The 18,323-nt window shown below is 35.5% G+C and overlaps 1 protein-coding gene across 3 annotated transcripts in view; it reads right to left on the reverse strand.

The window, feature by feature from the left end:
- The window catches only part of LOC117982179 (very long chain fatty acid elongase 7-like), a 51,040-nt gene that overhangs the window by 18,575 nt on the left and 14,142 nt on the right, over positions 1-18,323 (reverse strand). For 2 of the 3 annotated variants that reach the window (XM_069498802.1, XM_069498801.1), the window contains exons 2-5: positions 16,256-16,472; positions 10,388-10,578; positions 6,781-6,861; positions 429-591 (exon numbers count right to left, since the gene is read on the reverse strand). In XM_069498802.1, the coding sequence (XP_069354903.1) occupies positions 429-591; positions 6,781-6,861; positions 10,388-10,578; positions 16,256-16,355 (535 nt within the window). In that variant the 5' untranslated portion in view covers positions 16,356-16,472. Of the gene's footprint in view, positions 1-428; positions 592-6,780; positions 6,862-10,387; positions 10,579-16,255; positions 16,473-16,836; positions 16,941-18,323 lie in introns of those variants that run through there. The other variant, XM_034968482.2, reaches the window with a different exon arrangement.

An 18,323-nucleotide genomic window follows, 5' to 3' on the forward strand; every position in this document is an offset into this window, starting at 1 on the left:
AGATAATGCCCGCGACTTCGTCCGCGTGGATTTAGGTTTTATGAAATCCCGAGGGAACTCTTCAACTTTCCGGGATAAAAAGTAGCCTATGACCTTCCCCGGGATAAAAGCTAACTCAGTACCAAATTTCATCAAAATCGGTTGGACGGTTGGGCCTTGAAAAGCTAGCAGACAGACACACTTTCGCATTTATAATATTAAGTATGGATTTGCAGTACGAATAAATCTCTATATATAAAAATGAATCGCTAAATGTGTTTCTGATCTCGAGAACAGCTGAACCGATTTCGCTATTTCTTTTTTTATAATATTCCTTGAAGTACGAGGATGGTTCTTACGGAGAGAAAATTTTAAAAATTTGAATCAACTGTTAGGCGGTACGAAGTTCGCCAGGGCAGCTATTTAATTAATAAAAAAGAGGTCCTTACCCCCAATAAATTTGACAAGCAGCCACGCCTCAAACGGCGTCAGGGAATGATGGTAGAGGTGAAGCCATGTGATCTGACTCTTCTTCTTTCTGAGCACGAAGAATATCGTATCTGCGAATTCGGACAATTTCGAGAAGTAGTACACCCAGCATAGATGAAGCATCTGAAAGGAAACAAGATTTTACGGTAAGTAAGTTTCATCATTCTGGTCTCTGGGTGTCTGGTGCACTGCGACCGTCCGTTGTGCCAGATCCTTTTTTCCACGCACATGCAAACTGTGGAATCAACTCCCATCGGCGGTGTTCCCACTAGACTATCTTACAAATCCAACAACCGACGATCAAAAAGTGTAATTTATTACGTACTAGCTGATGTCCGCGACTTTGTCCGCGTGGATTCAGATTTTCAAAAATCCCGTGGGAACTCTTTGATTTCTCGGGATAAAAATTAGTCTATTCCACTTTCCAGGTCTTTAACTATACTCATGCATAAATCACGTCATTCCCTTGCTCTGTTGCAACGTGATTCAAGGACAAACCAACAAACAATACACACTTTCACATTTTATAATATTATGGGTAGGTACTGATTTTGAATAAATTATTTGAATTGAATTAATAACAACATGGGGTTATTCAGTTCCTCGGGTGCTACAAATGTTCATGGGCGGCGGTAACCACTTAACATCAGGTGATCCGCCTGCTCTTTTGCTCGCTATCTCTATTAAAAAAACTCAACCAATCGCCGAACCACTACTGAGGGTCTCCTCTAAGAATGATAATGATTTAGGCTATAATCCACCACGCTGTCAAAGTGTGGATTGACAGATTTCACACACCTAAGAGACCTTTACCTAGTTCTAAATAAGTAGCTCTCTACTATAATTTTATTGCAAAAAAATTATATTATGTAAATTCATATTGTTATGTACATATTTTCTAGTAAATTTTTTTTAAACACATCTCATCAAACGCATTTCCACACAGTAAAATTTTAATTTTTTTTACTGTTTATCAAGTCTTAAATAGTTTAGTTTTAAACTAGCTTATGCTCGCGACTTCATCCGCGTAGACTACCCAAATTTCAACCCCCTATTTCACCCCTTTGAATTTTCAAAAATCCTATCTTAGCGGACGTCTACTTCATAACAGCTATCTGCATGCCAAATTTCAGCCCGATGCGTCCAGTAGTTTGAGCTGTGCGTTGATAGATCAGTCAGTCAGTCAGTCAGTCAGTCAGTCACCTTTTCCTTTTATATAATATTTAGATTTAGATGATGACAGCTCAGATTATCGAATAGAAGGATAACGCTAATGTGTTTTTATTGATAAAAATAAAATACATCAGTTTTACAATGATCTCTATGACAGCTGTGTTCATAAAATTAGCATAATTATGCTATAAAATTAATTTAAATATATCTAAATGATCATGTTTCTTTTTTTGCGCGCGAGTTCGCAAAAAATGTGTGGTATTTTAAATAGATTATCTAAACTTCAATGAGTTACTTAACAGCCGACATCCGTGAAGCATAATTTATTTTATTTATGAATGAAATATGAATAAATGAATGAGTGATGTAGTTAAAGATTATTATTTAATAGTGGGGGAGCCAAAGAGGCTAAATGAGGATTTACTCGAGCGTCGTGGGGACCTATTGGGTTGTGAAGATTAGGTGCTAAAAAGAAAAAAAATTATATGGTGTACCTATGCCCTTTTTTCTGGTGGAGAGAGATTCTCTTTAATAATGAATTCTAATCCCATAAACTGCCGCTACACAAAAAAAAACCGGCCAAGTGCGAGTTAGGCTCGCGCAACGAGGGTTCCGTACTACAGTCGTATTTTTTCGACATTTTGCACGATAATTCAAAAACTGCATAAAAATAAATAAAAATCTGTATTTGAATGCACAGATGAAGACCTTTCATACGATACCCACTTGGTATCGGTATCTGACTTCGAAAATACTAGTTATTTATTAGTTTATGACCACAATTTAATTTTTTTTGTGTGATGTAACCACAAAATCACGGTTTTCAGATTTTTCCCCTAAAGCCAGCTATAAGGCCCACCTACCTGCCAAATTTCATGATTTATTTGACAGGCAACGGGAAGTACCCTGTAGGTTTCTTGACAGACCGATAGACAGACAGAAAGACAGACAGACAGACAACAAAGTGATCCTATACGGGTTCCGTTTTCCCTTTTGAGGTACGGAACCCTAAAAATCACTTCATTTTATTACTACAGTCCAAAACCCTTTTCATCCATAACTTCTAAATGCCTAATTAGATTTGGACGTATAGGGTTTCGTTAGAATTCTTATAAATATCATCCCAAGTGACACTTCGTCAGTCCGTATTAGTAGAGGTCTTGACAACCACCCTGGCGCAGTGGTAAGCGCTGTTGTCTCATTAGTGGGAGGTCCCAGGTTGTTAAGTCTGAGCAATGGCAAAACAAGCTCTATAGATCTTAGCTCAAGAACTACAAGTCCTCTAGGTCTTCAATTTCACTTTTGACGTTCGACGGATGACGTGAACGTAATTACAGAGTTAACCGCTGCATCGACGGCCGGCTTTCTCTGTTACGTCAGGCTCAGGCAAGTTCATTGCGACCGTAAAGGTTGGGGTCAGTGAAACGGTGGGTATGGACTAGCAAAATGATAACGCGAAATACCGATCGGTTCGACGACCTTTCCGGCTCATTGGTGGGATTTACTCGCGAACAAGTCACAAGTTCGATTTTGTGATTTTTTTATACGACTATGACTGCCCGAAAAAAGGGGTAGGGAGGGTACTAATGTTTTTAGAGTTCATATAATATGTGTTATTCTTTATTCTAAATATATAAAAAGAAAAGGTGACTGACTGACTGGCTGATCTATCAACGCACAGCTCAAACTACTGGACGGATCGGGCTAAAATTTGGCATGCAGATAGCTATTATGATGTAGACATTCGCTAAGAAAAGATTTTTGAAAATTCAACCCCTAGGGGGGTAAAATAGGGGTTTAAAATTTTTCTAGTCCACGCGGACGAAGTAGCGAGCATAAGCTAGTCTAAGCTAGTCTAAATGTATAAGGAAAAGGTGACTAACTGACTGGTCTATCAATGCACAACTCAAACTACTGGACGGATTAGGCTGAAATTTGGCATGCAGATAGCTATTATGACGTTGGCAACCGCTAAGAAAGAATTTTTGAAAATTAAACCCCTAAAGGGGTGAAATAGGGGTTTGAAATTTGTGTAGCTCACAAGGACGAAGTCGCGAGCATAAGCTAGTTTCACCATAATTTCTGAAAGCCTGACCAACTTTGGGTGTGTTGAGTTTTGAAATTTTAATTCAACCTGTTTAAACATTAATAGCGAGCAAACGAGCAGGTGGGTCTCCTGATGTTAAGTGATTACTGCCACCCACATGAAGATTTGCAGTAGAGGAACCGCCAATTATCTATAGATAACGCTCTTTTAAGTTTGCGTTTCGTCTACCTCCAACCATACTAATATTGTAAATGCGAAAGTGTGTCTGTCTGTCTGTCCGCTAGGTTTTCACATTGATGAAATCTGGTACAGAGTATCTATCTTATACTCCGGGGAAGGCATAGGCTACTTTTTATCCCGGAAAATCAAAGAGTTCCTACGGGATTTATAAAAACCTAAATCCACCCGGATGAATTCGTGGGCATCAGCTAGTTACTAATAAAACAAATGCAAAAGTGTGTCTGTTTATCTGTCTCTCTATTGGCTAGCTTTTCACGGCCCATCCGTTAAACAGATTTTGATATTAGATACAAGTAGGCTACTTTTTATCCCAGATGATCAAATAATATCTTATGGGGATTTATAAAAATCTAGCAGGTGTAAGTATATAGGATTGCTGTGAGCGATGATGCAGTTACAGTTGCAATATATATATATATATATATATATTTATATATATATATATATATATATATATATATATATATATATATATATATATATATATATATATATATATATTTATATATATATATATATAAAACAGAAGCCGGAAGAGCATTCCATTGATATTATTATTACCTTGTATGCGTCAAGTCTTTGCCTGTAGAAATATAAAATTTCCAAAAATATTTTGTCGAACGATTCACAACTCTTTGTGTAAGAAACTTACGCACATACCTACCATTAACATGCTAAGATATTTACACTAACGACCATGTCGTTTTGTCGCTTGCCCAAACTCATTTCTCTTTTGTTTCATACTTCTCGTACGCAAAATAAACAGTGATTCGAAAGTATCGCCGTATAGCGAGTGTCTTTGAATGAACTTGACCGAGTTATGCAGAGCTTTGAATGGACAGAAGTGGCCTTTGATAAAAAGTTTCACTTTTTGCTGCGTTAGACTGTACCAACTAAGAAATATTATTATTATGTAGCTAAACTTGCAGTTTCACTAGAGGAATGGTGTCGTAATGGTGACTTTACGTTTGTTAGGTGTGAGGTGCTAAAACTGCAAGAGCCACTGACGGTGAAAAAAAATGGAAGACGAGGATAAAATTAGAATAAAATTGGATTTTAACATTACCTACCCAAAATTTTTTATCGCGTTTCAAAGATATAATTGCATTTTAAGTTTTGTTATGCATACAAGATTCCTAAATCACTGATCATAATATTATTATAAATGCGTTTGTTGGTTTGTTGGTTTATTGGTTTGTTGGTTTGTCCTCTAATCACCTCGCAACGGAGCAACGAATTGATGTGATTTTTTGCATAGCTATAGTTTAAGACCTGGAGAGTGACATAAGCTACTTTTTATCCAGAAAATCAAAGAGTTCCCACAGGATTTTTAAAAACTTTAGGTTTTTAAAACCACACGTACGAAGTCGCGAGCATCAGCTAGTTTTGTTTCTAAAGTAAAAAAAATCTTCGTCTTTTCAAACATCACTTAAATGGATTCAATTCAATTTATACCCACAAAAATTTGCTTACAATTTTAACACTCCTTAAATGCTAGACAAAAAATGTGATTGCTATTGCGCTGGAACCATGTCTCATGAACATCGAAATGACGTCATTTTGACGTCAGCCGAAATAAAAATATACCATCAGCTCGAAGCTTCAGTCTACTGCTGACTTCACTAAAATGGCGGCCATGCGCATTGGCAACTTGCGGGACTTATATTTAAAAATGTTTTTTTGATTTTTCCTTTTTTTATAGTATTGGTCTAACAGATACGTAACTCTATCAAAACGTTTGTTGGCCAGTAACAACCGGTATCGTCTCATCTCCACACTTTCTATGAGTAACGAGATATGTTTTTCACTAACCATGACTGTTTGTGTATAAAAGACGTAATTATACTTATTCCGTACATTATCACCACGTTATCTTAACATTATGTGTGGACAAGATAGCATTACAGCAAAGACATTTAGCATTAAATTAAGATTAGGGACAAATTCCTTTGTCCCTATTCTTAAATTAATGTTAAATCGAAGATAAGGTACTTTTCAGAATTTTGTGCATAGCAATCCGGTATTTGACAGCTAGTCAAATCAGTAACTTTTTATCAAACGCCCAAACGCGCGCTTAGTATGCGAAATTCTATGAAATGTCGGTATGTGGCATCGCAGTCATTTGAGACTTGCTTTTATTAGTTTAATCGATAATTCAAATTGGGTATCACACATAAAACTAACAAAGGACGCGGATTTTACGTAATTTGGAAGACCCTCTATTTAATAATCCCTGAAACAATTTATTTTTGACATAGTCGAATACCGTATTAAATATTACTTGGCGTTAAAAGTGCAGGAAAACATGAGGAAACCTGCATGCCTGAAAGTTCTCTACCTATAATGTTCTCAAAGGTGTGTGAAGTCTGCGAGTCCGCATTTACAAGGTGAGTGAGGGAACTCTCGGCACAGTTCACGACACTTAGGGAAGTTTTAACTAAGTAAACGTCGAAGCTTAGACGTAAAATGTTAGTAAATTTGACGCAAAAAGCCTAAAAGTAGCGCTATTTTTCTTTAATTTTACGTCACCATAGTATAATCTACTATGTAATCTATAATGTAGTTCACTCTGCTCTCGGTTTGATCCTAAATCAACGATGGGTATGACCAATATTAGGCTATGGTGACGTAAAAAGAAAGAAAAAAAGGGCTACTTTAGGGCTACCTGCGTCATATGTACTAACATTTGACGCCTGCCAGTGACGTCGAGCCTCGACGTTTTGTTAGCAGTTCCCTAACTGTCGTGAACTGTGACAAGGTTGATCATGAATCGTGAAGGCCAATCATGAAAAATCTCAGTAAAATCTTTTGACATGAAAAAGAGTAAAATGGAGGAAAACGGAATTACTCACCCGTCTCGCCTTTTCACTGTCACTGTAGTCAACTGGCTGACAGCTGAGGCTGTAGTCGGCCCACCAGCCTGACATTAGGTGCTGTAAAAAGAAAAAGTTATGCACCACATACAAAACAGCCATGATCTGGATCTCTTTAAAGTAGCGCCAATTGAAGAAGAGACAACCAAATTCTTCGATTAAGGTTGATTTGTTTGGTATTTTTCTTTCTTCACGCCACAATGACTGAACCGATTTGGCTGTTCAAAATGAAGATTGCTTAGGTACTTTTTCCCAGCAAATCAAAGAGTTCCCGCGGGCTTTTTAAAATTTATATCCACACGGAAGAAGTCGCGGGCATTATTTGGTAAATAAAAACAATTTAATTTTTTTACAATAAGTAGGTACCTACCTACAACAAATAGGAAGAGTTTTATTTTAAACTTGAATTAATAAAATAAATCATTATCATATAACATCACCAATATAGTCTACCAATCCGCACATGGCCAGCGTGGTAGACTATGGTAGATGATATAACATCATGATCAACCCATTACCGGCTCATCATCATATCATATTATAGGTATAGGTATGTATATTAAGTCATTATCTTGAAATCACTTAATATTAACTTATGTTATTTGAAATTAAAATTACATGGTCAAAAACACCATAATTGTTGTCAAAAACATGGTAGCGAGGACATTCAGCCACAACGAGGCATTGGTCCATGTTATATTTTGTACTTTGCGGTACTGGAATGCAAATAAAGACAAAAACATACTTGTAACACGCGACGCAACTTAAAGCTATTGTAAGTACCTACCTACTGCTGCTGGTCACGTCAATTTATGATGACCTAATGATCAGCTTGCTTCAATGGCGCGCCACTTATTGTACGTTGAAGGTACTGTTTTTTTTTTTTTTGGCAGACTGTGGCAGAAACCTTCTCGCAAGTGCCAACAACAAATGTACAAAGTTTCAACTTATTTATATTAACGATGCGCGAACGCATAGAAGGCGGACACACTTAATTTTATTTGTTGTAAGATCAATGCTCTGACTAAACTATAGCTCAAAGTTTAAACGACTTAGTCAAAAAATCTGAGGTTTTTTTCGCGTGTGACATGCCTAAATGTTTTAATTTTATTTATTTATTTTATTTTATTGAACCACCAACAGAATTATACAAAAAAATACATTATTCAAATCATAGGTGCCAGGTTAAAATGGCTAAAATGAAATGAAATTCTAAATGCCTGAACAGACTTGAATGTAGGTATAGACTATCGTTAGATCGTCGATTCTAAAATCCAATACATTATCCCGAGTGACACTGGCTATAATTCTTTTTTGAAAATAAATAAATATTTTTGTGGCTGTATAGCGCCATTTTCAAATGTGAAAATATTTACTTTTTAGTTCATTTTTAGGCAGACCAGTCGTGTTTTTAATTACGACTTGTTATAGTTTGATTTTAGTCCTAGAACAACTCACCTACGATTTGATTTGATGAAGTATTGACGTGGCGTGGAGTCACGTCGCGTGTATTGGGAATGTTTCTGCCCTAACACGCAATCTTTCGTCATAGAGATGTCAAGGAACGCCATTAAATCATAATCTTCCAAGTCATGCACCCGTGACGCTAGCAAAAAATGTGCCACTTCTGTGCGCTTTATGACACTTCCTATACTACCTAAGTATCTGTACTACTATAAGGTCTGAGCCTTAGGTAACTTTTTTCGTATGGCAATCGCCAGGGAACGCCACGCACACCCGCGCTAACCCGGTGTGGGCGAGCGCGACCGACATGCGAGTGTACGGGGCGTCCCCGCCGCCTCATACCTCGATTGCCATCTCAACATGTCGCGTACTATAGGTAAGCTAACATGAAATCTATGTTGGGGTAAATCCGTCAAAAAGAAAGATTTTTCAGTTGCCTTTCTAATAATAAAAATTAACTTACACATGTAAATAAATTGACAGTCAGTGAGAACTACCGGCTGAAGTGAAAGTAACACTTGCTTATTTTTTGAGATTTTCAAAAATTGAAATTTCTACTACTATCAATATTAGCATGTTTGTGACGTTTTATTCATCTCAAAATAGCCTAGAAGTTTTCTTACGATAAAGTTACACCGACATAATTCATTTTTTAATCAGGGGGTTTTCTGATTAAAAAAAGAACTAGGTGATTCATAAAGTTTTGCAATATTGCCTCCATTAGAGATGGTATTTACATAAGTTCTGGATTGTGTCAACAGGTGAAGCGCAGTCAAGCGCGATCGTTTTGTAAGAATGACATATGGCATATAATGCGGACAAGGTCGATGCACGCAAATGCACCTGATTAATGGTTATTGTCCTATTCTATTACTTGTCTTGATCATTTCAACAAATCGAAGTCACTAGTCCCAAGTCCCAAAGTTACGTTATCCGGTACGGAAAACCCTAGAACCCAATTCATGATACGATTAACAACAGGTGAAGCCAATCTAAAAGCTTAGGCGGAGATCTACAGAGCTTACCTACTTTGTGTAAGTTGAGACTTTAGCTAGAGTCAAAATGAGACAGATATCTGTTATCAGAGACAAAGTCTCGGCTTAACTCTAAAGTCTGAGCAAAGTCAAAAACGCTTCAAATATTCTACAAAATGGTCCTTCTAGAATAATAACATAGATTTCAAAAGATAAAGATGTAAAAGCCACGATAAAAATACTTGAAGTTAGTGTTAGCTACATTAAATTTACAATTATACATAATAAGATTATCCAACACAGATTTAAAGTAAGAAAAGTGTTAACAGAGATTAAAAAAACATATAACGATATGAATTGTGTAAACAACAATTAAAATTAACAAACAGATGTTATAGTTATTACAAAGTATGATAACTGCCAGATTTATTTTTAAGAATATTAAAAACCTCAATTGTAACTTATATTGTTTATGGGAATATGAGTTTGAGATTTTGTTAATCTGATTTTTATGTGAATATTATGAAAAAATATCTAAATTAACTTCGAAGATTATTTAGCCTAATCTTTATAGCAGATTAAAAGTGTATGAATATCTAACACAAAAATATGTGTTGAGAAAACATTGGTTAACGTTTGAATTATTTAAACAAATGCGCTTCTAAACATAATCAATTAGAGCGCAAAATTCTTCGTTTTTCAAAAGAATTAAATAAGTTTTGTTAGTTTACTTTACTACCTATTCATTTTTTAAATGATATACACACTGAATTTACTATTTAAAATACTATTGTTATGCTTTTTGATTTAAATATTTCTTATTGCTCAAACCAATTTATCAATCATTAATCTCACTTTCAATGTTATTTTGTTTGCCTTTCATAAAGATTTTACTAAAGAACATTATTTAACTCTGCATTTTTCTTATTTCCAGTTATAGGGCTAATTTATGTAGGTCTTATCATTAGATAGAATAAGTTTAAATAACAACTTATCTCCAAACATCAAATAGCGAGGCTCATGTTTTTCGTGTTTTTCTACAAGTCAAAAACACCTATTTCGTATTTAAAAGATCATCTTAAGATTTAATGTAGTCTTAACAATTAATTAATCAGCTAGAGCATTCAGCCGTCAGTATAAAAACTCACCTCATAAAACATATACGAAGATAGTAGAACCTGTCCAGCATTGTAACCGACTAAGACGTTCTTTATCCGGAATGGTTTTCTGTTCGCCATCCATTGTGGGCCGGCCACCATGACGAAGGCGAGGTATATGATGACCATCACTAAGGTCGCTAGGGGTGTGTCGAACAGGAACCATCCTTGTACTCGGGGATCTGGGGACAAGGTCTACGATGAATACGCTTAATTGTTTAGGACTGATAACTCCTCCTTGTAGTGTACCTGATTGATTTTAGGTTTTAAGCATTTCAGAGAGTTACGAATTCAATTTGATGTTAAAAAACATAGTATCTTGACAATCCTTCGATGGCGCAATGGTTTAGACGGTGGGTTGAAATCCTTAAATTTTTACTAGTCCATTAGCTATTAGTTGGTACTGTTGGATGGAAAAGAGAACAAAAATTATGTGTGCTATATAACAAGCACCTACCTAGCTTAGTTATAATAAACTGGGAAAATGTTTGAACACAAAAGTAAAAGTTAACATTGAGTTGATTAATATTTCTCAATAAATCTATAATTAAGTGTTACAGAAATACCATAGAGACACTATTAATGTCTCGTGGACTAAGAAGATTTTAAGCATTGTCAGGAGAGATTGCGCGATTGTAGTGCTAAGTAATACGCGAAATCCGTTGTCGATTAAAAAAAGTGCTAATTTTATGAGAAAGGATTTTTTAGCAAGTCACACGATTAGATGTGAAAGTGAAGATGACGAGAATGTCAGCAAAATATTTGTCTAGTGGCATTTATCATAAGTCTATGTCCCTCTTAGGTGCTAATTAACATTACGTTTTAGCGTATCTATTTTTGTAATGTAATAGCTAATTTGAAATCACTAAAACGAATTTAAACAATTAAACGTAAAAATTACAGATCGAAAACATCATCTAAACCACCGCAACGAGGCAGGGTTCCCAGAACGCTGGCAGCGTTACCTCGTTGAATGGCCAGACTATAATATGCTGACCGAGGTAACTGCCAATTTGAAATGAAATGAAAATATTTTATTTATTTATTTATTATTTGTATTGGCGAAATCTAAATAATTATAAGAAAACCAAATAATACTGGTAGTAAAAAGTTCTACATGGATGTAGTAGGTACCTTCTGAGGAATAAGATTCGGTTAACGTATCAGTCTTACAATTAATCTATATCTACATAAAAGGAAAAGCTGACTGATATATCAACCCACGGCTCAAACCACTAAACAGATCAGGCTGAAATTTGGCATGCATATAGCTATTATAACGCAAACATCCGCTAAAAAAGCTTTTTGAAAATTCAACACCTAAGGAGGTAAAATGGAGGTTCGAAATTCGCGTAGTCAAATTACTGCTTAGTTTAAATGACTAGTTAAAAACGTAATATCGACTTTTACTTTTAATTTCAAAACACATTTAACTTTAAAACAAAATTTAACCACTTTCTGAAAATTGGTTTATCATCTACAGATCGAAAGTAAGAAAAAATATAGAGGATTTTTATTGTTATTATTTTACACGTGCTGTATTTCATATACTTAATATAGGTACCTAAAGTTTTTCGGTATGTATGGTATCTGATTTACAATTTATCGGTAGTAAAAAAAACAGTAAACTTTACAAGTTCAGATTAAGCGAATAAGTATTATGAAAAACTGGTTTACTTAAAACAAAAAAAAGCATGATTGAGGCAGTGGTCCGACCACCGACGATGAACGAGAAACGAGTAGAACTAGAAACTATAAACGAGTTGGCGATCAGCGGGAAGTTTCGATAGTTTTGTCGCCGGGCTATAAGCGAGTGTGTAAGTGCCACGAGCGATTACTCGCGCCATTCTCCCAAGGTCGCTCAGTACCCGTTTATTCAATGTACTCTGTGTCGCTCAGTCCTGTGCAAACCTGCGCGCGCGTTACACGTGTTCAAGCGAGTGAGCATCGCTGAACGAATATCGCTGAGCGAGTTTATTTTTGAGAGCTCGTCGCTCAGCGACAAAACTAGTAAAGCGAGTCGTCGCCGGCAGAGTGAACAGTCAGAGAGCAACTTTGGATATATGCATCTCTTTCGTTTACACGGAATGTACATTTATTGTGCGTTTCTTGAGAGAGAAAATCGCCGATAGTTAGTCGTTTTTTCGCCGGCCGCGGCGGTCGGACCACTGCCTAAAGTTAAGTTCAAGATGTCAGTTTCAAAGTCGGCCGAGTACCGAATAGGTCAAATAACTTTCGCGGAAATAGCGTTGGAGAGCCGGAAATACGTATGGACTTAAAGATCTTTTAAACTTCGACAAAGTCTGACAGTTTTAACTACGGTTTCACCTGACGGTAAGTTGCGGTTGGAGCAAAACGAGATTTTGAGATAGGTCAGTGAGCCGTAAAATTAAAGAACCAACGAAAAGCTCGTCAAGTGGGTTTCAGCCATTTCTAACCCGTGAAAAATTTTGTTCGCTTGACCGTATCTTGTCATTTATATCGATGGTTTTCGCATAATGTGGATTGTAGGCTTCCGTAGCCATGCTAGTTGCCAAAAGTTTGACGTTCATCTAAACAAATACTAGCTTATGCAAATGCACGCGACTTCGTCCGCGTGGACTACACAAATTTGTAACCCCTATTTTACCCCCTTAGGGATTGAATTTTCAAAAATCCTTAATTAGTGGATGTCTACATCATAATAACTATCTGCATGCTAAATTTCAGCCCGATCCGTCCAGTAGTTCGAGCTGTGCGTCGATAGATCAGTCAGTCAGTCAGTCAGTCAGTGAGTCAGTCAGTCAGTCACCTTTTCCTTTTATTAGGGTTCCGTACCTCAAAAGGAAAAACGGAACCCTTATAGGATCACTTTGTTGTCTGTCTGTCTGTCTGTCAAGAAACCTACAGGGTACTTCCCGTTGACCTAGAATCATGAAATTTGGCAGGTAGGTAGATCTTATAGCTGACATTTGGGGAAAAATCTGAAAACCGTGAATTTAGGGTTAAATCACACAAAAAAAATTAAATTGTGGTCATGAACTAATAATTAGCATTTTCAACTTTCGAAGTGAGTGACTTTATCAAGTGGGGTATCATATGAAAGGTCTTCACCTGTACATTCTAAAACATATTTTTATTAATTTTTATGCATCATAGGTTTTGAATTATCGTGCAAAATGTCGAAAAAATACGGCTGTAGTACGGAACCCTCATTGCGCGAGCCTGACTCGCACTTGGCCGGTTTTATATTTAGATATAGATTGTAAAGGGGTAAAAGTTGTAAGTTTGTTTGTAGAAAGTAATGTCTGGAACTACTGAACTGATTTTGAAAACTCTTTCACCAGTTGAAAGCTACATTATTTCTGAGTGACATAGACTACATTTTTTTTTTCAAAAAAATTAGAGCTTCCTACGAAAATTGTAATAAGCTAATTTATCAAACGGTAGTTTAATCCACAGTTGACCAGCGTGGTGGATTATCGCCTAAATCCTTATCATTCTGAAAGGAGACTTGTGCTCAGAAGTTTGTTGATTATTATGATGATGATGATAACTGGTTTTTCACTGTTAATTTAATTTTATGCCTTACTGACTCACTGACCTATCTCAAAATCTGGTTTTGCTCCAATCGCATCGAACTTACGACAACCGTTAACCGTTCGTTAACTGTCAAGCTTAATCGACTTTGTAAAAGATCTTCACGTCCATACGTACCAGCGTGGTGGACTATGGTTTAAACACTTTATTCTGAATGAAGACCTCCTCAGGAGTGGGCCGTCGATGGGTTTAGAGGATGAACGTACGGTAAGACTTCGTCCGCGTGGACTACACAAATTTCAAACCCCTATTTCACCCCCTTAGGAGTAGAATTTTCAAAAATCCTTTCTTAGCGGATGCTTACGTCATAATAGCTATCTGCATGTCAAAACTCAGCGCGATCGGTTCAGTAGTTTGAGCTGTGCGTTGATAGATCAGTCAGTCAGTCAGTCAGTCACCTTTTCCTTTTATATATTTAGATAGTTAAGATAATAACAGTTCAGATTGTAACTAACGATCACAGGTTTGTATTCCGCCTTTTTTCTTTCCGCCACTATGCTATTGAGAGTTTGAATTTATCATCACGAACTTCATCAATCAGCTAGTTACTGCTTGGTGTTATTATAATAATCCATGATCATTTACATTTTACGTCAAGGAAAATCATTGTATTGTAAGCAGAATCATCTTAGCCTTCAATTGCACTCACGAAATGAACCTATTAGGTTATTTGAGACCTTAATGAGCAGAAAGCAGTAGCCAATTAGAAAATGGACATAATTGCAAAAGATAAATCTTGGTTGTCGTCATGAAGAAAGGTACTTAGTACTTACTGTTTTCTTTGTCAGTTTAGTGATGGTAAATGAAGAAACGATGAAGGGAAGCCTTTAAAGTGTGTAAGTTACAGCAGACTCATTTAAAGTTGAAATCATGATCAAGAAAAAAAAGTGGGAATTTTCAATCATGGCTCAGGATTCATAATAGTACAGAGCATACTCTGTACTACTAGATAGAAGTTAATAAACGTTTGATACATGAAAAAGAATGATTGAAAGAAAATTACTAGACGATACGACAAGTTAGTCAATTAGGGCAAAATAAAGTCTATAGATGACAGAACAACAATAATAATTTCAGCTGTAAAAATAATAATATTGTTGTTGTCGGGCATATTAAGGAGATAGCTACACTGACAAAAGATGATTAAATTGTTGACGAAGATGAATAGAGATATTTGATTAATTATGTGAGAGTGTTATAAATGAAGAGATTGAATCTATTCAAATAAATCTTTGAACAAAAAAAATAGTTTGCAAAAAAGTTTCTTCAAATCAAAAAAACTAGGTACATAAATATAGAATAGAAGAAAAAGTCTGGTGTGATCTATTTTACCTTACGGAATAGTTTTTTTTGTTTTTAATGTCTGTGGTTTTGTCAGAGATACGTAAAATGTAAAAGTCCATAATTATTAGGTCACACAATTGTCACACAAGCAAGTACTTAGTTTTAGAATTAACAATTACAAAGAAACTTAATTGCGGTACAGTTTAAAATAATAATTCTTTCACATTTTTTTTTGCAAAGCATTTATATTCGGATGTCAATTAGAATTTAACGAAACACACAATGCAATGTTAGCACTTTCTTTTTACATTCAAATGGGTATGAATAGAAACGAAAGGTGTGAAAATAATTTAAGAGGATGTAGGTACCAATTGGTATTTGATTTTTGATTTTTAAACGACGAATAGGGAACGGATTTCTCGAGGATGAGTAATGACTAAACGATTTTATTCTATTGGTGTATTTTGATCGAAATAATCATATTATTCAAAGATATTTTTTTATATGCAAATATAGTTTAGGAGCTAAGTCACGGATAGATACAATATAAGTAATAGGTATTGTTGACCATATAAGAATGCATAGAGAATTTTAAAGCGAGAGTTTGAAAAGGAGCGGAAAAAGTCCTGTCCTTAGATAAATAAAACGAAGTATGACTTAGTTAAAAAAACTATTGCAGTTAAATTTTTATGCAAAACTCTTATAAAAATAATAATAAAATAGAGTAAAACTCTAATTCAAGATAATGGTAGAGAAGAAGAAATAAATAATTTTAATAAAATCAAGAGTAAAGACAATAAAACTTGATTTTTTGAGTTAATCCTTTAGTGATAAGGTCGCCCTTTGCTTTTTAAAGGTGTATCCTATATTCTTACTCTGTGTCATTTTGGTAACAATAAAGTTGTTTTAAATTAAATTAAATTAAACCTTTAAAGTGTCTCCAGAATATTGATATAAATCTAACCTTATTAATATTTAGTTATATTTTAAGCTTACCTGAGACTCTTTCAGCTAGCATCCAATATTTATTGATAATGGTAGTCCAGTTGTTGTCCGAGTAATAGTCGTCGATAGCTAATTTAACGAAACCGGTCATTTTGGAAATAGTCTATCACTTCGTACACTAGTTAAATCTCACTTGTCACACACTTCACTCCACTTGCTTCGAAAGTCACTACTACTCGGTAACAATTTGCTGCTAGCAAGCTGTCACCTGCAACAAGAAAATAATTCTTTTAGAAAAATCCAACGTAAAAAACCAGCAATTGAAAAAACCCAAACCAAAAACCAACGAAAAAATTCTACTTAATATTAAAATGGACCAAGTACCCAGGGGGTGTTTACTTAATATTGTGAAAAAATTAAGAGTAAAAAGGATTTTAATATTTAAAATTGTTATTTTTGAACTTTTGTAAAATAAAATAGTTTTAATAAAAATGCAGATTTACGTTTAATTCGTTATATGATTAACACGTTATTTTCACTAATTTTATTATTAAAAACGAACTGAACTTATCGTTCGCTTTTTACACGTTTATTTCACAAGTTTTGGAGCAGTAATTAAATTAAAAATTTACCGAAATCTTTTGCCCGCGCAAGGCATTTCTCCAAGTGTTATTTATTCATAAATATAACCCGAGTCATGTGGGATAAAAGCGAAAGCTTGGAAAGTGCGCGCGCGCCGGTCACACAAATGCAATTGAATCTCGCGCGGTTGTTTTGACCAATCGTTGCCGTTCCACCCCACGCGGCACAAGGACGTAAGTGCCGCGTTGCGTCAGCGGAAAATTGCGTTCTATTACACGGAGCAAAAAGTTTATATTTCCGCAACCGTTGCTCAGGTAATTTACACGTTGGAAGGCTTTTGAGACTATTTTTTTACTATATTATTCGTATGAACTATGGAGCTGTGCCTAATGATTTTTTAGATAACGGTGTTCTAGTGAAGAAATAAAAAAGTAAAGTAGATATATAATTTAATTTTAGCAGTGGTTACTTTCTTATAATATAATATGTAAGTCCACTTGCATAAACAATATGTTTCGTTAACTAGTCGCGTAGGAACCCATTAATAAATAAAAACTCGAACGCCCCATCTATCCGCGGGTGATTCGCTCAGTGTCTAACACTGAATGATAGCCACCGAGCTCATTTGACATTGGTTGGTGTTATATTGCTGTTTCACTGAATGATGTTAATTTTTTTGGTTAAAAACCTTCAATGGATTAAAAATTAATGTCAAATGAGCTTGGTGGCTATCATTCAGTGTTAGACACTGAATTAGCGACGAAGTAAGCTGGTAACTTTAATGAAAATCAATATTTGTTAATTCCATGTAGGGCAACTACTTAGTGTCTTTTAATGCTGAAGAACTGATGTTTCTAAAAAGTATAGAAAAGTTTGCTTCTATGTGGCATACTTTTTTGGACCACTAGTTTTACATAATTATTTTCTTCGTTCTTTGGCTGTAACTCAAAAACTACTTTTTGGGGTTGGCCGCTTTTTTGGGTTCCGTACCTCAAAAGGAAAAACGGAACCCTAATAGGCTTTACCTGTGCTTTCTAAAACAGATTTTTATTAATTTTTATGCATTACAGTTTTTGAATTATCGTGCAAAATGTCGAAAAAATACGACTGTAGGTACGGAACCCTCGGTGTGCGAGCCTGACTCGCACTTGGCCGGTTTTTTTGTAATAAAATGGAAGAATAGGTACTTAGTCCCTTAGACCGTGAGAGATCAGGCCATGAGATTGGGATTAGGCAACGAATCTTCGAATAACATTGGCCTTCAGAAGTGTCTAATTTTCACACGTAGATATTTCTTCAAGTTTCCTTTTGTAATTTTTCACACTTTCAACAAAATTTTGAAATAAATTTAACCATATTTTAAAACATTACATCTATAATAGATATCTAAATATATAAAAGGAAAAGGTGACTGACTGACTGACTGACTGACTGATCTATCGACGCACAGCTCAAACTACTGGACGGATCGGGCTGAAATTTTGCATGCAGATTACTAGTAGCTATTATGACGTAGGCATCCGCTAAGAAAGGATTT

Source organism: Maniola hyperantus, chromosome 5 (genome assembly GCF_902806685.2).
Source record: "Maniola hyperantus chromosome 5, iAphHyp1.2, whole genome shotgun sequence".
Classification (NCBI taxonomy): domain Eukaryota; kingdom Metazoa; phylum Arthropoda; class Insecta; order Lepidoptera; family Nymphalidae; genus Maniola; species Maniola hyperantus.